Source organism: Pelobates fuscus, chromosome 2, assembly GCF_036172605.1.
Source record: "Pelobates fuscus isolate aPelFus1 chromosome 2, aPelFus1.pri, whole genome shotgun sequence".
Taxonomy (NCBI): Eukaryota; Metazoa; Chordata; class Amphibia; order Anura; family Pelobatidae; genus Pelobates; species Pelobates fuscus.
In genome coordinates, this window is record NC_086318.1 from 216,846,927 (window position 1) to 216,869,277 (window position 22,351).

Below are 22,351 nucleotides of genomic sequence, written 5' to 3' on the forward strand. Positions count from 1 at the left end.
CACAAAAAAGAAATCGATGAAGAACTGATGAATGACTGCTACTTCACTGATCTATTGTGAGTTGACCTGAAAAGATTTTCAATAAACACGTTGTCACTGAACACAAAGACTGACTGATCTGACAGCACGTCACCGACTGCAAACAATCCCTACATAAGGGCACCTGCCAGCTACTATTGCTTCTTGTTTGTTATCCATTGTAAAGGCCAATGGCACAGAGGCATCACTTGGGGGGAAGGGGAGGAGTCATGGTGCCTGCAGTATGTATGTGCAGCGATTCACTCTGAAACGCTGTGCATACCGAGTTAACCCTCTTTGCTGCCAGAGGTGTAACTCCACCTCCAATATTTTCATTGGGATGTCATCAGCCAGCTCAGAACTAGAGGTCCGGGTTGGGCAATGTCAATTCTTTGCAAATTTTGATGCACAGAATCTCATTCATGGACAGAGAGCGATCAGCTGACATTGTCAGCGAATCAATAGCCAGGAGGATCGATACAGTATCAGGCTTCTGCAGCTCTGCTGAAGCCAGATGTCATAAACCTGCTTCAGAAGAAACCCAATGCCCTGTACAGCCGTTGTAAAATGGTTTGCCCAATTACTGGGGAAAAGCACCACAATACTCAATGTACAATAAACAATACTTACATCATAAACACTGCAGCGAGCAACAGTTGTTATGATGGTTGAAGTAACCTCTTGATCATGAACACGTAACTCATAATGCTTAACATACTTATCAAAATGCTAGCTGCTATATCAAGAATTGTTAGAAAATAGAACACATTATTTATTTATTGTGTTTCATATATAACCATTTTAACTGTTTCACTGCTAACATTGCAAATAAAACATATTCTGTACTTTCATGTGTTGCAGAGTGGGAGTAAATTAAAGGGACTACACCATTTGTTATTATTTTTAGATTTTATGAAAGCTCAATGTATTACATGGTTTGTTTCTCTATAAATAATTGTTGATCACGCCAGGAAGATGTCACCTGGAAAATGTTACATTACTAGAATATAACAGGACACCATAACAAGGAAGTAGTTGGCAAATTAAGGAAAATCCCTTCTTATCTCAGTGCTAAGTCCTTTTATATGAAGATATATATGGCAAGGAAACTATAGATGTTAGCACACAAACAGTTGGCAGACCATCGCTTATATCACAACCAGAGCCACTGAGTGACACTGTCAATATCTCGAGGAAATGAAAATCATTCTTGGGTTAGTGGTGATCCAAAAACAACTAATTTAATTATCCAATACTAATCCATCTTGCCTCTAATTAGATTTTGTTAAATTAATTATAAGGAAGTATTATGAAGAATAAACAGAAGCAGCCAGTGCGTCCAACCTTCTAAACAGACATCATATCATTCATTACATTTTACACTAATTCTACAATTCTGCCCCGTTATTTCAAGTACTTTGTATCGTTTACACAATGTGTGTGTTCCTGAGTTCAATAAATCCTACTATATTGTCTCTTTAACAGTCAGTACAATTCTAGACTACAATGTATTGATTTGTATAGGCTGGACCAATGCACTTAATATATCAAACAAATTAAAGGGACACTATAGACCACTTCAGCTAACTGAAGTGGTCTGGGTGCAGTGTCCCTTTTTAACTTAGTGCTGCAATGCAAAACATTGCAGTACGGGAGAAACTGCCATGTTTACATTGCAGCACTAAGTGTGCCTCCAGTGGCTGTCTCCCAGACAGCCGTAAGAGGGCTTCCTGAATTGAAATGAACCTTTGGTCTGGTATCTGATGCTGGACGTTAGATTTTTCCCCATTGAATCAATTGAAATGCATGCGCATTAGCTACTGATCATCGCAGTACAGAGGAGGGGGCAGAGTGTCGACCCAGCGCAGAGGGACATCGGCGCTGGGATAAGGCAAGTAAATAAGGGGTTTTTAACCCTTTGTTAAATCCAGGGGGGTTGGAGGTGTGGGAGACAGAGGGAGCTACAGTGCCAGGAATACAGAGATATCATTTGTTTTTGTTGATAACATGTTCATAATTTAGTCTACCTATCTTTAGCCATTATCTGCTTGAGATTCTCCGTAGAATTAAACGATTGCTGTGAAATAATAAATACATTTTCTGTGGCCAGCTGGTCCTTTATTATGATAATAATGAAAACATGTTGGCCAAGAGGCTTTGAGAACTTCCATGCAGGGGAAGTGCTCCTTATCAAGTTCCCTCTGGGAACCACCATCAAATTTAATTTTCTTTTTGCTTTACGTTGGGAAGGATAGAAAATTTAGCTGCAAATAGCACATTATATCTGTTTGATCTGTTGTGTCTTAGCCTAAAATGTACAATTTCCTTGTAAATCTTTTACCGTTCCAGGTTTAGTGATTACTCACTTTTTTTTTTTTTTTTTTTAAATAAATGTTAACCTTGTATGATGAGCTTTTTTCAAGGGTGAAAAAGCACATTGATGAGGGCTTATTTACTACACACACAATTTGTTTGCAAAACAGACAGTCTCTTATTAATTAATACGTGCCAAAGGCAGGGTAACGTGACTATATGAATGGTGGTAACCACAAAGCTCTGTCATTCCTGAAAATAAACTTGGAAAACTAGCTTAGAGGTAAAACAGAAAAGCGAACTATAATACGATTTTAGCAACATGAGATATGTCAGTTCATTGCTGAAAAAGGCCACAGCACATACTGACAAAATAATAATCACAGACAAACTAAACAATAAAACTAGAGATTGGGAAGACAACATGTGAATCGTTTCATAGACTGACTTCCGAAAAGTCTGGCAACCTGTAGTGTACTTTAGAGATTTTGGTTTCTACTTACTATACAGTTCTAAATGTGATTATCAATTAACCATACAATTTGCATTTAACTATACAAAGTCATAGAACAATTATAATATGTTATCAGGGCCAGATTAAGATAGAGGCTGATGAAGGGCTATTTTTTTTCAAACTACTCTTTACATGCTCTTGCTTAAGTTTGGAAACTTTAGAGGGATGCAGGGAAACAAAACTTGTGTGGGCGTACGCAATTAGGTCAAGTTAAGTTGACTTGCGTACGTGCAAATACTCTTGCTGCTTCGGTCTCTCTAACACTATGATATGTTCCCTTTCTTCTACACTCACTACGTACAACCTTTCTCTGTCCCAGACTGTATAACAGGAGCTTCTGCCTGCTAGTAAGAAGGTTAGGAGAGGAGTGGCAGGCAGCCTGACATGCATTCACGTCAGGTTGGCCTTCCAAATCTTTGGGCAGACCCGCCCACTTTTTGGACATGTTCGCCCCTTTGGGTAGTTCTGGTTATGTGTTTTGCGTCAGAGGTCCAGCCTTCTCTGGACGCTTCTCTGGATGCTGTTGTTAGGCAGTATGGATTTACTTCAAAAGATGATTAGCATAGGTTTGATACATAAGTTTGCTGGTAATTTGACTACCATAATATAGAAACTAATGTTTATCACTTATCTAAATGGGACTTTCTCATAAAATATTTGTGGATGATGGATTAATTTACAGTATTGCTGACATCACTATTACAACTCAATGTTATCGAGCATTCATTATTGACCTTATTCCTATAGAAATACAACTTTGCATTTCTAACATTATAGTATTCCTTTAAATGCATAGTTGTAGATTTTGTACATACAGTGTGTCTTTATTATTTGTGTGCCTTCCAATTTTGCACTTTTTTAGGTTTATACATTCACTTTATAGAGTACTGTATATACTATGTTAGATATAAGGCAGTAACCATAAAGACATTCATTGATGGAAACAGCATAGTTTAAACCATTATAAATACACAGCATGACTTTTGTAGTTTTTGCCCATAATAAATCTTTTTGGAGCATCTGAACTGATGGCATGTCAGCATACTCATTTATTACCACTCATTAACTCCCACCTAAGACAGCCATCTGCAACCATGAGCAAGACAGCGCACATTCGGTACAATGAACTTATTACTATGCAGGCAAGTCTGTCTTCATACATTATGTTTATTGAACTGAGCTTTGATGCCTTTAGCATACAGGTTTAATGCCTTACTGGTTGTTAACATTTGCAAAGAGATGATAGGTCACCAGTAACAAACAGGCACTGGACACTGCCTGAGGCATGGTATACATGTCCATATACGTTCAAAACCAGCAGAGCAGTTACCAAATATAGGTATGTGCTATCCAAGGGTAAGGAATAATACAGAATAAACTCATGGTCATTTGATATTTGCTATTATGTGGGTAGTTGAAATCTTGAGAAATTGAAGTTTGAAGGCCCCTTGAGCAGGGAGGAGGCTGTAGTTCCCTGATTGGGAATTCCTGGTGATCCAGCTATTGATCGATAGTGGTTCATGGGGAGGAATGTGTGGTCACTATCATGAATCAGAGCACTGGCTGGGGAATCTGGCGACTGCTCTCTGATTCATTCAGCAAGCGACTGCAAGGGAGCATTGAAAAGGATCTGTACCTTTCCAACTTTAATAACATTGAATTATATTTATTATATTGCCAAAAAGTAAATTACCGTTTTGCAAGGAGGACGTGGTGGGACCAGGCAGTGTGTAGTGGAAGGTGGCCCCTAAGGTGATGCAACTTAGCTAGCATAGATAGCCTGGTTATTGAGCTATCTTCATACAGAAATGAAATGTCAGCATTTACGGATTTTAGATTGATTTGTTATTAACCTTTTGACTTCTATAAGGTAGCACGAAGGCTGTAAAAATGTTATTGAGTACAGTCAGTTTGCACAAATCATAGTAGGTACTAAATGAAAGTGTGTAGGGGGTTTAACTTTAGTAATTATGGAGGTTTTGGTTTGTGATTATATGTGAAACATGGGAGAAAAAGCAACTGTATTGTATAGCTTTATTAAACGGCAAATCACAATCATACATATCCCATATATTTAGAGGTTCTCTCAAGGAATTTTAAACATGATTATTTTCAACAGAACCTTTTGCAAAATATGAGCATTTATTGGATTTTTAGTTATAATGAACATGTATTTTTATTTATTAAATAACTGTATATTATTCTATGTAAAAGGCAAGATAAAATGAGGCACAATAATAGTCACATTTTAATTTACACTTTTGACCAGTTATCATCATTTATCTTCAAGCATATAATAAGCAAACTTCAAATTATCCAAATATAAGATAGGAACCTAAATAGGTAAAGGGGAAATAGTTACAGGCTGATTTACTGAAGTGAGAATTTTACATTTCAACATTTGAAGATTAGGCGACTTGGAGAATTTTTCCTTTTCGTCTAACTTCTCTTTAAATTTAAAATTATCTTTAAATTTCCGACAATTCTCACTTTAGTAAATAAACATATTAAGGTACAATTATAAAATTATTAAGCGTGTTGATGTGTGTGTGTTTATGTTTCTGCACATTAGGGGGTATTTTGCACAATGACACAATCCTTGCACATGCCGCAAAGATCGCCTTCCTGCTCTTCGGGTGATCTAGAGTATGATGCTCCGGACCCCATCCCAGAAGCCAGGGCCTCCTCTGATAAGAAAGATAACAGAGCTACAGAGGTAGATGAAGATAGTGCCCCAACTACCAAGGGCGACCTCATACATCTCCTGCATGAACTACACACCATGTTCCAAGCAGACTGTGCATTGTTCCGGGAGGACATGCATACCCTCTCTGGTCGCATAAAGTCAATCGAAATGAAGCTGTGATGGCCTGTCAGACTCAACTTGATGCAACTCTACTCACCCAGCAGCTCACACAGCAACATGTAGCGCTCACCCGCCAAGTAGCAGGTCTGGAAGATAAGCTACGCTGTCGAAACCAGAAGATCAGGGGGGGGTGCAGCGACATTAGCACAGACGAATTGCCTCAATACGTCTGACGCCTACTCTCCTCATTACTCCCAGCTATGCAGGTGAAATAGATGCTCATTGAGGGGATATACCAAGTGGGCCGTTCCCACGATCCCACGACAGCTCTCCTGCGAGATGTGATCGTCACTTTCCGTTCTCTTGCTGACAAACGGGCTGCGATGTCTGCCGTTCAAGACAGACAACCACTGAACTTTGAAAGTTCCAATCTGTCTTTTTATGTAGACCTCAGCAGAGCTTCTCTCACATGGAGAGCATCTCTGCGTCCTGTTACTCAACGCTTACAGGCTGCTGGGATTCGCTATAGATAGGGCCTACCACGTATGCTGTGCGCCTACCGAGACGGCAAGGAACACAGACTGGAGGACATCACTGGAGCACCCGGCTTCTTCCAGGCTTTCGGTATGCCTGACCAACCATTCCCAGGAGCCGCCCTCACCTTTTCTCCACAATGGGACATTGATAACGTGGTGCCATTCACGCCCAGGAATGCACCAAGCAATGGGTGAAGAGTATCCTGATTTTAGATTGATTTGTTATTAACCTTTTGACTTCTATAAGGTAGCACGAAGGCTGTAAAAATGTTATTGAGTACAGTCAGTTTGCACAAATCATAGTAGGTACTAAATGAAAGTGTGTAGGGGGTTTAACTTTAGTAATTATGGAGGTTTTGGTTTGTGATTATATGTGAAACATGGGAGAAAAAGCAACTGTATTGTATAGCTTTATTAAACGGCAAATCACAATCATACATATCCCATATATTTAGAGGTTCTCTCAAGGAATTTTAAACATGATTATTTTCAACAGAACCTTTTGCAAAATATGAGCATTTATTGGATTTTTAGTTATAATGAACATGTATTTTTATTTATTAAATAACTGTATATTATTCTATGTAAAAGGCAAGATAAAATGAGGCACAATAATAGTCACATTTTAATTTACACTTTTGACCAGTTATCATCATTTATCTTCAAGCATATAATAAGCAAACTTCAAATTATCCAAATATAAGATAGGAACCTAAATAGGTAAAGGGGAAATAGTTACAGGCTGATTTACTGAAGTGAGAATTTTACATTTCAACATTTGAAGATTAGGCGACTTGGAGAATTTTTCCTTTTCGTCTAACTTCTCTTTAAATTTAAAATTATCTTTAAATTTCCGACAATTCTCACTTTAGTAAATAAACATATTAAGGTACAATTATAAAATTATTAAGCGTGTTGATGTGTGTGTGTTTATGTTTCTGCACATTAGGGGGTATTTTGCACAATGACACAATCCTTGCACATGCCGCAAAGATCGCCTTCCTGCTCTTCGGGTGATCTAGAGTATGATGCTCCGGACCCCATCCCAGAAGCCAGGGCCTCCTCTGATAAGAAAGATAACAGAGCTACAGAGGTAGATGAAGATAGTGCCCCAACTACCAAGGGCGACCTCATACATCTCCTGCATGAACTACACACCATGTTCCAAGCAGACTGTGCATTGTTCCGGGAGGACATGCATACCCTCTCTGGTCGCATAAAGTCAATCGAAATGAAGCTGTGATGGCCTGTCAGACTCAACTTGATGCAACTCTACTCACCCAGCAGCTCACACAGCAACATGTAGCGCTCACCCGCCGAGTAGCAGGTCTGGAAGATAAGCTACGCTGTCGAAACCAGAAGATCAGGGGGGGGTGCAGCGACATTAGCACAGACGAATTGCCTCAATACGTCTGACGCCTACTCTCCTCATTACTCCCAGCTATGCAGGTGAAATAGATGCTCATTGAGGGGATATACCAAGTGGGCCGTTCCCACGATCCCACGACAGCTCTCCTGCGAGATGTGATCGTCACTTTCCGTTCTCTTGCTGACAAACGGGCTGCGATGTCTGCCGTTCAAGACAGACAACCACTGAACTTTGAAAGTTCCAATCTGTCTTTTTATGTAGACCTCAGCAGAGCTTCTCTCACATGGAGAGCATCTCTGCGTCCTGTTACTCAACGCTTACAGGCTGCTGGGATTCGCTATAGATAGGGCCTACCACGTATGCTGTGCGCCTACCGAGACGGCAAGGAACACAGACTGGAGGACATCACTGGAGCACCCGGCTTCTTCCAGGCTTTCGGTATGCCTGACCAACCATTCCCAGGAGCCGCCCTCACCTTTTCTCCACAATGGGACATTGATAACGTGGTGCCATTCACGCCCAGGAATGCACCAAGCAATGGGTGAAGAGTATCCTGATAGCCCTGTGTTAACCCAAGACATTATCCTGCTCCTGCAGTGCCCCATGTTACAAGTTGCACTTTTACGCACTACGCTTTTGTTTTATTAGTGTTTCGTTTGTGTTCTTATCTCTTTAAATGCATGATCTCCATTAGTGAGGAACAATCAGTAATGTCTCCCTCCTCAGCAACCCACGCTAACCATGAGCGCCTTTAATATAACCCTTTCCCCCCCGAAACCCCAGGGTAATAGGGTACTGATGCAAGCCGGTCAAGAATCGATATCCCTATAATATGTTGCCCGCCGGTACGAGCCTAAGCTGAACACCAGACCTTACACGTAACATGTATCCTTCCATACCTTTGCCTACCCTAGCAAGTACTAGCCTGATATTGTTCTTATTTCTCTTGTGTTCTTAAATATAAAATGAGGTGTATGTATCAATGTATCACGATGTCTTGAACCTCTTATCCACGTATATGCTTTACATTTGCATTATTTTGCACTATGCAATTTACCTCAATAAAAATAGATTGACAGTTAATTTTAAATTTAAAGAAAAGTCGCCTAATCTTCAAATGTTGAAATTCTCACTTCAGTAAATCAGCCTGTATGTATGTCCCCTTTTGATCACGATAAGAATACATTGCTCTGGGGAGTTGTGTCTCGCTCCCTGTAACAAAAGTGTGGCTTTGCTACAAAGGTGCGCCATCTAGTGGACATATCATTTTAGAGACAACACAAGTGTGTTAAAATACTAATACAAGTGTATCTGAAGTTACATTTTGAAATCATTGTGCCAGGTTAAATGTTCAAGAAAAAAGTCATAAGTCTATCAAGCACTCCTTTCACACATCTTTGTTTTTGCGGTTGTTAAGAAGGCGATCACCAGCGGAATCAGCAATGTGAATAAAACTGAACTTGATGGACTTGAATCTATTTAATCCTACCGCGTACTAATGGAACACTGTAGCATTACGGTGAAGTGGTCATGGTGCTTGGAGTAACCCTTTAAAGGGAAATACCAGACACCAACACAAATTAGATTCAACATGTAGGTAATGATATTTATTTATTTACATATGTTTGCATATGTATTATCAAAATAATATCTCTGAGCCTTGAAATTAGCAGGAATGTCTCTCAAAGCCATGCTCAAAGGAGGGCACACAATTTTAAAAATAGTCTTTGACTTACCAAAACCATTTGAGAAACAGCCACACTTATTAAAACTCCCAAAAAAATCTCTGTGGTGGATAAGATTTATTTTTTAATTGCTCCAGAAGAATTGTGCAGAACTGTTTTCATGAAAACATTTTTATTGTTTTTTTTTTTATTATTTGGTTGATTTCCAGGACAGGAAATAATTAAGAGAAAACAGGGAACTTCAAAATAAAAATAATATTTATTTTGCATGTTTATACTACATTGTAAGCTCGTTTGAGGAGGACCTCTGCACCTCCTGTATCTGTTAACATATATTATCCACCAAATGCTTCCAGTTATACAAGTGATACTCGAAAAATTAGAATATCGTGCAAAAGTTCATTTATTTCAGTAATGCAACGTAAAAGGGGAAACTAATATATGAGATAGACGCATTACATGCAAAGCAAGATGGTTCAAGCTGTGATTTGTCATAAGTGCGATGATTATGGCTTACAGATCATGAAAACTCCAAATCCGCAATCTCAGTAAATTATTATATTACATGCAATCAATAAAACAAAGAGTGTACATAGAACAATATCGGACCTCTGAAAAGTATAAGCATGCATATGGACTCAGTACTTGGATTGGGCCCCTTTTGCAGTAATTACTGCCTCAATGCGGCGTGGCATGGAAGCTATCAGCCTGTGGCACTGCTGAGGTGTTATGGAAGACCAGGATGCTTCAATAGCAGCCTTCAGCTCTTCTGCATTGTTCAGTCTCATGTCTCTCATCTTTATCTTGGCAATGCCCCATAGATTCTCTATGGGTTCAGGTCAGGCGAGTTTGCTGGCCAATCAAACACAGTAATTCCACAGTCATTGAACCAGGCTTTGGTGCTTTTGGCAGTGTGGGCAGGTGCCAAGTCCTGCTGGAAAATGAAGTCACCATCCCCATAAAGCTCGTCTGCGGAAGGAAGCATGAAGTGCTCCAAAATCTCCTGGTAGACGGCTGCGTTGACCCTGGACTTAATGAAGCACAGTGGACCAACACCAGCAGATGACATGGCTCCCCAAATCAACACAGACTGTGGAAACGTCACACTGGACTTCAAGCATTTTACAGTGTGTGCCTGTCAGGATCGGGTCAGGGATCCAACACGCAGAGTACAAAGAGTAGCAGATACGTATACCGGACCTTAGAATGGCCGGACTTAACGTAAAACTACGTATAGAATGGTCAGAGACAAGCCGAGGTCGAGGGAACGAGAAGACAGGTAAGCGAGAGACAAGCCGGGTCAAGGATAACAGAAAGACAGGAGAGTAAATACCAAAGCCGGGTCAGAACCAAAAGACAAGAGAATAACAGAGCACTGTGTGACTAGGCAGACTAGAACCACGACAGGGCAATGAGTAAATGGGAGAGCCACTGTTAAGTATCCTGGTTAGGGAGAGAAGACACGCCTCCGGCGAGTCCTGATTCGTCTCCACAGATTTGAGTGACAGGGCGTTCCGGGTTGGCGTCATGACGTCGGCCTCCGGGCCTCCTGCTATAAAAGGAAGTGACTCCCTCGCGGCCGGCGTTTGCAAGACCGGGTGAACCGCGAGGAACCGAGGAGACATGCCGTCCGGACGGATAAACTTCTAAGTCTCTACCTCTTTCAGAGGTAGAGGCTTCAGGTACCCTGACAGTACCCCCCCTCTCAGATACGCCCACCGGGCGGAAGGAGCCGGGGCGAGATGGAAAGCGGGAGTGAAATGCCCTGCGAAGGCGAGGAGCATGAACATCCTCTTGTGGTACCCAACTCCTCTCCTCAGGACCATAACCCTTCCAGTCAACCAAATATTGTACTCTCCCCCGGGAGACACGAGAATCAATAATGGAGTTAACCTCATACTCCTCCTGACCCTCCACCTGAACAGGGCGAGGAGGGGCAATTGTGGAGGAGAATCTGTTACAGATTAGAGGTTTAAGCAATGACACGTGAAAGGAGTTCGGGATGCGTAAAGTAGCTGGGAGAGCTAGACGATACGCCACTGGGTTAATTCGAGTCAAGATCCTGTAGGGACCAATATAACGAGGAGCGAATTTCATGGAAGGAACTTTAAGGCGAATATTCCTAGTACTCAACCAAACTCTATCGCCTGGAACAAAATTCGGAGCCGCCCTTCTACGTTTGTCAGCATGTTTCTTAACCAGCATAGAATTGTGTAGAAGAATTTGTCGAGTCTGATCCCACAACTTCCTCAAATTGGCAACATGGATATCAACCGACGGCACTCCTTGGGAAGGAGAAACCGAGGGAAGAATAGATGGATGAAAGCCATAGTTCATGAAGAAGGGGCTTGAATGCGTAGAGTCACAAACGAGATTGTTGTGCGCAAACTCCGCCCAAGGAATCAAACCGACCCAATCGTCTTGGTGTTCGGAAACAAAACAACGTAAGTATTGTTCAATCTTCTGGTTGGTTCGTTCGGCAGCTCCGTTAGACTGAGGATGATAGGCGGAAGAAAAATTCAATTTAATGCCTAATTGAGAACAGAATGATCTCCAGAAACGTGAAACAAATTGGGAGCCTCTATCAGAAGTGATCTCCGAAGGAATCCCATGCAAGCGAAAAATCTCTTTAGCAAATATCTCCGCCAATTCAGGAGAAGTCGGAAGTTTAGGTAAAGGTACGAAATGTGCCATCTTGGTAAACCTATCAACTACGGTGAGGATAACAGTGTGCCTTTTAGAAACAGGCAAATCCACAATAAAGTCCATTGCCACACAGGACCAAGGTTTGTCAGGAATTTCCAGAGGTTGTAGAAGACCACAAGGGAGCGAATGCGGTAGTTTAGTTTTAGTACAGACCTCACAGACTCCGATAAAATCCTTAATATCCCTCCGTAACGAAGGCCACCAGAAATCTTTGGAGATCAAAGAATACGTCTTGCGAACTCCCGGATGACCAGCCACCTTACTCTCGTGAAGACACCGTAAGAGCTCCAGTTGGAGTTCAGGAGGAACGAACTGTCTGGAAGCAGGAGTTAGTCTAGGTGCCAGATGCTGCAAGCTCCTTATCTGATCAAGCAGCGGAGAGTGGATTTTGAGAGTAGTGTTAGCGATAATGTTACACTTGGGTACTATAGAGGACAAAACCGGATCAGATTTGGCAGCAGGTTCATATTGGCGAGACAAGGCATCGGCTTTAGAATTCTTAGAACCTGGCCTATATGTGAGTATGTAGTTGAAATGAGTGAGGAATATGGACCAACGAGCCTGTCTAGATGATAGTCGTTTAGCCTCTCCAATATAGGATAAGTTTTTATGATCTGTCAAAATAGTAACAGGATGCAAAGTCCCCTCCAATAAATGTCTCCACTCCTTTAAGGCCATGATAACCGCTAGGAGTTCCCTGTCACCAATGTCATATCTGCTTTCAGTACCTGACAATTTTTTGGAAAAGTAACCACAAGGATGTAATGGTTTATCTACACCCAACCTTTGGGACAGAATGGCACCTATACCTGTCTCAGAAGCGTCAACTTCGAGTAGGAAAGGTAGTGTAGTATCAGGGTGAACTAAAATTGGTGCGGAAGCAAACAGCTCCTTGAGTGTCTTAAAAGCCAGAAGTGCTTCAGTAGACCAATTCTTAGTATCAGCCCCTTGTTTGGTCATATTGGTGATGGGAGCAATGATAGAAGAGTATCCCTTAATGAAACGTCTGTAGTAATTGGAGAAACCAATAAATCTCTGGATAGCCTTGAGACCCTTAGGTAAAGGCCAATCTAATATGGATTGGAGCTTCTCCGGATCCATTTCAAACCCCTCTCCAGAAATCACGTAACCAAGAAAGGTAGTTTGGGATTGGTCAAAGCTGCATTTCTCTAATTTGCAGTATAAGCCATGCTGAAGAAGTTTGTGTAAAACCCTTCTGACTTGTCCGTGGTGAGTCTCAATATCCCTGGAATGTATAAGTATATCATCAAGGTATACAATCACACAGTCATCTTGAAACTCCCTAAGAACCTCATTAATAAGATCCTGAAATACCGCCGGAGCATTACAGAGACCAAAAGGCATTACAGTATACTCATAGTGCCCATATCGAGTATTGAACGCAGTTTTCCACTCGTCTCCGTCGTGAATTCTCACCAAATTATAAGCACCTCTAAGGTCTAACTTAGTGAAAATCTTAGAACTTTTTAATCGATCAAAAAGCTCGGTGATCAAGGGAATCGGATATGCATTTCTAATGGTTATCTTGTTAAGACCTCGGTAGTCAATGCAGGGTCTTAAAGAGCCATCCTTCTTTTTAACAAAAAAAAATCCAGCCCCAGCAGGAGAGGATGATCTCCTAATGAACCCCTTGTCTAGGTTTTCACGAATATACTCCTCTAGAACTAAGTTCTCATTCGTAGACAAAGGGTATACATGACCCCTGGGAGGCATAGTACCAGAAAGTAAATTAATTTTGCAATCAAAAGACCTATGTGGTGGTAAGGTATCAGCCTTTCCTTTGTCAAATACTGCCTTTAAATCCTGATACAAGGATGGTATCTGTACTTTGGTAGAGTCGGTAGCGTTATTAAGTGCGTTGACACTACAGAGAGGTGACACTTTCTTTAAACAATTCTCTTGACAATCCTGACCCCACGAAACTATCTCCCCTGATCTCCAATCTATAACGGGGTTATGTCTCTTAAGCCAGAAGTATCCCAGGACTATGGGAACAGAAGGAGATGAAATGAGTAGTAGGGATATTTCCTCCTTGTGTAGAATACCAGTAGTTAATTTAAGAGGTGTGGTCTCCCGGAAAATCACAGGCTCAACTAAAGGTCTACCATCAATGGCTTCAACAGCCAAGGGTGTCTTCCTTAACTGGGATGGGATAGTGTGCTTGGTGAGAAACTTTTGGTCGATAAAACTCTCAGCAGCGCCGGAGTCTATCAATGCCATAGTCTCTAAGGTTCCCTTTTCCCAAGTTAAAGAGACCGGTAATAGGAGTCTATGTTCTTTGTAGTTATGAGTAGAGGACAAAATCGAAACACCCAAGGTCTGTCCTCTAGAGAAACTTAGGTGCGAGCGTTTCCCGGACGGCTGGGACAGCTCAAACGTACATGACCTCTGGCTCCACAATACATACACAGTCCCTCCCTTCTCCTGTACTGTCTCTCCTCCTCTGACAGACGAGTAAGGCCTAACTGCATAGGTTCTGAAAACTGTGGAGTTTTGGTTTCAGAAATTTGAAATGATGGTGCTAGTCTAAAGGAAGATCTACCGGTTCTATCTCGAGTATTCTGCCTCTCCCTTAGACGTTCGTCAATACGAGAGATAAAGGAAATTAAGTCTTCCAAGTTCTCTGGAAGCTCTCTTGTCGCTACCTCGTCAAGTATTACATCGGATAATCCATTTAAAAATACGTCTATATAGGCCTGTTCATTCCATTTTACCTCTGCCGCCAAAGACCTGAACTCTAGTGCGTAATCCACAAGTGTTTGGTTGTCTTGTCTAAGGCGCAACAGTAATCTGGCTGCATTGACCCTCCTGCCAGGGGGATCAAAAGTTCTTTTAAAAGCAGCTACAAAGGCATTATAGTTATAGACTAATGGATTATCATTCTCCCACAACGGATTAGCCCATCTCAGAGCTTTCTCAATGAGTAAGGTAATAATAAATCCCACTTTTGCCCTATCAGTAGGGTAGGAACGGGGCTGTAGCTCGAAATGGATACTGATCTGGTTCAAAAACCCACGACACCTATCAGGAGAACCAGCATAACGTACAGGTGGGGTAACTCGGGAAGAAGCACCTACAGTAGCTACCTCTAGCCCTGAACCCACAGAAGAAGCAGACGTATTACGCATCTCCTCAGGTGGATTAATAGGACGTGATAGCAGCGCCTGTAGTGCAAGAGCCATCTGATCCATCCTATGATCCATGGCGTCAAACCTAGGATCAGGAGAACCAAGCTGACAATTTGTACCTGCAGGATCCATGGCCCTGTCGTAATGTCAGGATCGGGTCAGGGATCCAACACGCAGAGTACAAAGAGTAGCAGATACGTATACCGGACCTTAGAATGGCCGGACTTAACGTAAAACTACGTATAGAATGGTCAGAGACAAGCCGAGGTCGAGGGAACGAGAAGACAGGTAAGCGAGAGACAAGCCGGGTCAAGGATAACAGAAAGACAGGAGAGTAAATACCAAAGCCGGGTCAGAACCAAAAGACAAGAGAATAACAGAGCACTGTGTGACTAGGCAGACTAGAACCACGACAGGGCAATGAGTAAATGGGAGAGCCACTGTTAAGTATCCTGGTTAGGGAGAGAAGACACGCCTCCGGCGAGTCCTGATTCGTCTCCACAGATTTGAGTGACAGGGCGTTCCGGGTTGGCGTCATGACGTCGGCCTCCGGGCCTCCTGCTATAAAAGGAAGTGACTCCCTCGCGGCCGGCGTTTGCAAGACCGGGTGAACCGCGAGGAACCGAGGAGACATGCCGTCCGGACGGATAAACTTCTAAGTCTCTACCTCTTTCAGAGGTAGAGGCTTCAGGTACCCTGACAGTGCCTCTCCATTCTTCTTCCAGACTCTGGGTCCTTGGTTTCCAAATGAGATGCAAAAGTTGCTCTCATCAGAAAAGAGGACTTTGGACCACTGAGCAACAGACCAGGTCTGTTTTTCTTTAGCCCTTGTAAGACGCTTCTGACGTTGTTTGTTGTTCAAGAGCGGCTTGACAAGAGGAATACGACATCTGAAGCCCATGTCCAGGATCTGTCTGTGTGTGGTGGCTATTGATGCACTGACTCCAGCCTCAGTCCACTCCTTGTGAAAGTCCCCAACACTTTTGAATGGCCTTTTCCTGACTATCCTCTCATCCCTGCTGCTTGTGCACCCTTTTCTTCCACACTTTTCCCTTCCACATAACTTTCTATTAATGTGCTTTGATACAGCACTTTGGGAACATCCAACTTCCTTCGCAATTACCTTTTGAGGCTTTCCCTCCTTATTGTGGGTTTCAATTATGGTTTTCTGCACAACTGTCAGGTCAGCAGTCTTCCCCATGATTGTGATTCCTACTGAACCAGACTGAGAGAACATTTAAAGGCTCAGAAACCCTTTGCAGGTATTATGGCTTACTTAGCTGATTAGACACTGTGAGCCTACAATATTGCAGCATTTCACAATATTTCACAATATTCTAATTTACTGAGATTGTGGATTTGGAGTTTTCATGAGCTGTAAGCCATAATCATCGCACTTATGACAAATCACGGCTTGAACTATCTTGCTTTGCATGTAATGCATGTAATGCGTCTATCTCATATATTAGTTTCCCCTTTTACGTTGCATTACTGAAATAAACGAGCTTTTGCATGATATTCAAATTTTTCGAGTATCACCTGTATATCCCTATTGTACCATTGTAAAGTGCTATGCAATATGGTGGCACTATGCAAATAATGAACTTTTTATTTCTCCCAACTTTGACTAATATGAGAAGTTTGAGACATGGTGGGCTGATGCGATAAGTCATCAGTCTCAAATGTGTGGTATTCAGTAAAGCACTGTTCATGGCTGCACAGAGTTTCTTTTTCTGATATTCCTGATACTACCCTGCGTCCCAAATTAGAACTGCCGTGTATCCTGGTCTTCCATAACACCTCAGCAGGAATTAATGTGCCAGGGGGCTTATAACAAAACATTCCGGTTTTGCACTCTGGAACCCAAAGAGCTAATTACCAATAAAGTATTTTAATACGTTATTGGTTTTACACTGCTAACACATATTTAAAGGAGTAACTGGAGGCAGAAAATATACATTGCACTTTGCAGTAGGGTGGGTAAGGAAGTATCTTTTGTTTAAGAGCAGTTGGTGTATTTCATGTATTTCATGAATCAGATGTTTGTGGCCTGGACACCTGCCATCTCAGGATTTAGGACTATAGGAATGGGCATTGATCTGCTTCATCTATACTATATTACCTCTTCATCCCATTAAATCACAGGATGGAGAGAAGGGTTCCACCCTGCAGAAAGGAACACATAATGAAGCCAATGTTTAGAACATTTGCTAATTACCAGGGAGCCATGGGAACTCACGTTTTGGAGGGGTGCCACCTTGTAAGCTCAGAGGGACCAGCACTCTTTTTCTTCCAGAGATAGTTAAGTATAGTAAGCATTGTACTTTCATAGGGGTCTTGGAATGTTTTATATCCTGTTTATAGCAGCTCATTAAACAGTTGCTTGATTCTTCTCTCACAACTATTTCTGTGGATTACATGTTTAAGGCTAATACACCCAACATAGGAGTAACCAAATAATCTTTTTTTCAATAGTTTTTCTCTTACTGTTACACTGTTACAGTACAGATGTGAAACAAATTATCCTACAAATGAAAAACTTTCTAAGTATACATATGATCCTATGATATGCTTTACCCGTGAGGAATAGCTGGGCATTGCTTGGCACTACAGGCAAAAGATCAATGTTGGAAAATCAGTCACCTTGCAATAAAAATACATAGAGGGTTATACACTGAATCACCCAACGTAAGAACACCATGAGATTTATAGCACCCTGAGTATGTTAAAGGCCAAATTGCAATGATGCTAGAATTTTATTAATCCTTAATTGGTTAACCAAATGTATACATTACACCTCTCTGGTGTAATGCTAAGGGGGACTTAGAACTCTGAACTGAACTCTGATATCCAAGAATTTCAGGCTAAAACAGCTGACTTTAAAATTTCAGCAGCTCACCTTTATTCATAGCTCGACTAGTTTAGCCTAAATTTGCCATTCAGATTTTAACTTAATAAAATTCAGATTATAGTGAATAAACTCCCCAAAAATACTTCTGGAATTGGCTATGCTAATTGAAAATGCCCACATGGATTGAAATGAATGAATTAATCACTTTAGCACTGAGGGAGTTAAAATGGCAATGCAGCATAACACAGATAGTTTCTATTCTTTATTACTGTAATGGAATTGAATGAGCAAAATCACTCAAGAAACCATTTTACAGAAATCCATAAAGGCTGAGTGCCTAAGTATCCGCTCCATTTCATATGAACTGCACATAAAAGTTTAGGCCCTCTGCCAAGATCAGGTCAGACAGCATAAGTAGCAAACTTGCCCTTTGCATTATTTACTATGAGTGCCTATTGTGTATTTCTAAAGGAATCACTGACCTTGCAAAGTAGCCCTGTCTTCGCTCCTTCTTCTCTTCCTTGTTGTCCATGATAGCAGCTAGGAACAATCTGATCAGGATAGGATCCAGAAGGTTTCCTTTGTTAATGCCTCATCTCCAAAAACTGTATTCTTTCTTGAATGAAACAAAGATACGGGTTCAGATGGCACAGTAAGGCAAACCAGTTTTATGGTGATCACTAACACTCTGTATCTCTGCACAGACACTGCAATACATGTTAACATCAGAGGCTAGATCACATGGTAGAACACTTGTGCCAAAAGGAAAACACAGACACGCCATTAGGTCAAACATTAGTACACAATAGGCATCATTATTATGTAATGTCAGCTAACGGCTGCTTGTCTTTATTTTTCCTAATGTGGACTGTTGTAGAAAAAAACAAAAGATGAAATAGATAGATAGATAGATAGATAGTAATTATAGTTGCTTATTAACTAAGCAATTCGGTGCCATCACATAAGACCTGAAAATGTCTAAAATGTTATACAATGTATTTTCTGCTAGTCTTCTTTTTTCCCATGCCACATAAGAAGAAAAAAAAAAAGAAAGAATTGTTCATACAGTGAGTGGTGGTGTGAGGTGCCAGACAGTCCACTTGTTAACTCCTTCTGTTCTGCTCTGTTAATATGCCAGACAGCCCACATCACATATAAGTACTACTAGGAATTACACATACGCGTATAACATCATGCATATACAACACAAAAGGCAGCCCACATAAACACAAACAATATTACAAACAGCTCATATACACACAACACTAGAGACACACTTACATAGCACAACAGACACATACACACAATACCACAAACAGTTCACATGCATACCCATAAGACCACGGACAACTTCACATACATAAATACCATAAACAGTGCACACACATATATAACATAACAGGAAACACTGTGACCAGGTGCCCGCTGCCATGTGTTGCGGCCCTGGCCCGTGCGGTGTAGCCCACGGATCAGTTTTCGCAGCAGGGCCCCATGGATCGTGTGTACGCCACAAAACATATACATACGCATGCAATACTGCATGCAGGATTCTTGAATTGTATTTATCCTACGCATAGTAATGGTATTTAGGAGACCACTAGACATGAATATAGATATACATGCACTTGAGATTTTTTTTCAGGGAATTTATAGGAGGCATCTGATTTAAGGTGGAAAAAAATCAATTATCTAAGAAAATGGAAATAAAAAAATCAAACTTTTTAATTGTATTATTTAAATCAAATTGTATTTATTTTAATTGGATTTCTTTTAATAACGTGCTTTTTTGAATGAAAAATCTATAAATGTATCATATTGAAAATTATAGTTCAAAGATTATTCATCACAAAACATGGATTAGTTATGTATCATGAAGCAATATTTACATTTTGGTAAATTAATTAAAGTTAATTAATCTTGTGTCAGCAAAGATAACATGTACTTTCTCACTGTGAAATATAAAATAAACATACAAATTTCAGAAAAATACTTAATTCCTGTGTTATTCTGTAAATCTATGTTCACAGACATCCCAACATGCAAAAATGCATTTCAGGTAGGTGGCTTCACCAGCTTCTGCGTCACCCCACACTACCCTCTTCCCCCACCACACACACATGAACACATTGACACACAGATACAAGTACTGGCACATACACACACAGTTGCACACCCTTGGCACACTAGTGCATTCACACACTCAGATACATACTAACACACAGATACACACATTGAAACACACACTGGCACATACACTCAGATACACACACTTGCACATACACACATTAAGATACACACACTGAAACACAAACACAGATACACACACTAACAGACAGGTGCACACACTGGCACATACACTCATATATATATACACTGACACACACCCAGATAAACCCACTGACACACACTCAGTTACATACACTGACACATACACTTAGATACACGCACTGACACAGATACACACACTGGCACATACACTCAGTTACACACACTGACACACAGATAAAAGCACACACACTCAGATACACACACTGGCGCATACACTCAGAAACACACATACACATATTGGCATGCACACAATATGACATCAGACATGCTTATATATTTGCAGCCACCCTCCAATTAGCTTACCTTTGTGTCCAGGAGGGTGGCTTGCTGGAGGGATGGGGGGGAGAGAGGGTGTCCTGGTCCTGGCTGAGGCTGATGGTGATACCGGAGAAACTGACGGAAGCCAAGCACAGAGAGATGGACACAGGTTTCTTCAGGAAGGAAGAGATTCTTTATTGGATCACCGATCGGGACTCAGAGGGACTAGCGTCACCAAAATACAGCAAAGTCTGAGTACTGAATACATAGAGTACATTCCTTATATAGCACTGTAGCTCCTCCCACAATTAACTACACCCACACATACCCTTAACCTATTTAATGAATAGAGTCTAAACTCATCCATCCGGTCTAACCACGTGGCTCATCTGATACAAAGGAGAGGGACGCGTAATTCCAGTTCTTACATTCCTGCACCTGGTCAGTACAGTGATGACAGTATCTTAGCTACGTGTTATTAACTAACTGATACTACAAACACATATACATACATATGCCTTGTGGCAATCTTAGCCTGCTAAACTTGTATTTTACTGGAATTACATCACATTCCCCCCTTTGATGCCTCTGATATTTCACAATTACTTGAGGCATCACTTAACCTTGGTTTGCATATACCTCAGGTTACCATGAACCAGACCAGACTTATCTTATGATGTGAATCTTCAACATTCATCTTCTTGCATTGGTTCTCCCTGATCTAGAGCCTTATACTTATATATCGCCATTATCTGTGCAGCAGCCTTCCTCTCTGCTATACTTCCTATCAGGCTTTGCACAGACCTAACTACTAAGGGTATAAGACACGGCAGGAGTAGACACAACAGTAAAATCAGTAGGACTCCACCTACCACTGCCTTAAGCCCTCCAAACCACTCATACCAGCTACCAAACCAACTACTTGGATTATACCCTTTCCATACCTGAGTAGGCACATGCGCTAGTTTAACCATATGGCTAGTAAGCTCAGCTATTGCTTGCCCTTCGTCATCTATTTGAAGACAGCAATTGCTCAGGTTAAACTTCCCACATACACCTCCCTCTACTGCCAAAAGGTAATCCAAGGCTAATCTATTTTGGTAGACTGCTGTCCTCATCCTGGTGTTATGCTTCGCTAGAAGATTGAGCGCTTGTGATGTCTCATTTGTGATAATCTCAACCACCGCCTGTAATCTTATAATACGGTTGAGCATATAAATAGGGGTTCTATAACCAAAGGTACCATCCTCAGCCCACGTGGCTGGCCCATAATAATCTATGATACGCTGGGGAGGCCATTCGTTATCTTCCCAGGTACCTATCTCTATGGGTCCCCTTTTCTTCCTATGATTCACATCATACACTTTAACACCTAAAGTCTCACCTGTTTCAATTGGTAACAAGAAGAAGGATGGTTTGAGCATACCCAACACACATGCCCCTTCCCAGTCCTGTGGCAACTCCGAATAGGCTTTCTTACCACAGATCCAGTACAAATTTGCTGGGGCTCTCCAGGTAGATGTGATGGATAGATCAAACCACACATCCTTTAAATTGGCGTATCTAGCAAACGGGTTTGATGGTTCTGAGACATTTGAAGCCGACCACCAAGTTGTATTCTTTGTATCATCATCATAAGCTTTTTGCCCTAGACAAGTTAATTCTCCTACAGAAGTATTATACATCATTCCTTTCCTTGCTATGCAAACATAACCTATGATGGAGGTCTTTAATCTCCACTCAGATTTACCTCTAACACTCATCTGATAATCGGCTTGTGAAGATATTAATTGTTGAACTGCCTCAGAACCGGACATT

General features: G+C 41.3%; 1 protein-coding gene across 5 annotated transcripts in view; it reads right to left on the minus strand.

Moving 5' to 3' along the window:
• Positions 1-22,351, minus strand: part of NCOA7 (nuclear receptor coactivator 7) — a 231,755-nt gene that overhangs the window by 152,501 nt on the left and 56,903 nt on the right. For 4 of the 5 annotated variants that reach the window (XM_063443175.1, XM_063443172.1, XM_063443173.1 and 1 more), the window contains exon 2: positions 18,430-18,563. In XM_063443175.1, the coding sequence (XP_063299245.1) occupies positions 18,430-18,479 (50 nt within the window). In that variant the 5' untranslated portion in view covers positions 18,480-18,563. The remainder of the gene's footprint in view (positions 1-18,429; positions 18,564-22,351) is intronic. The other variant, XM_063443174.1, reaches the window with a different exon arrangement.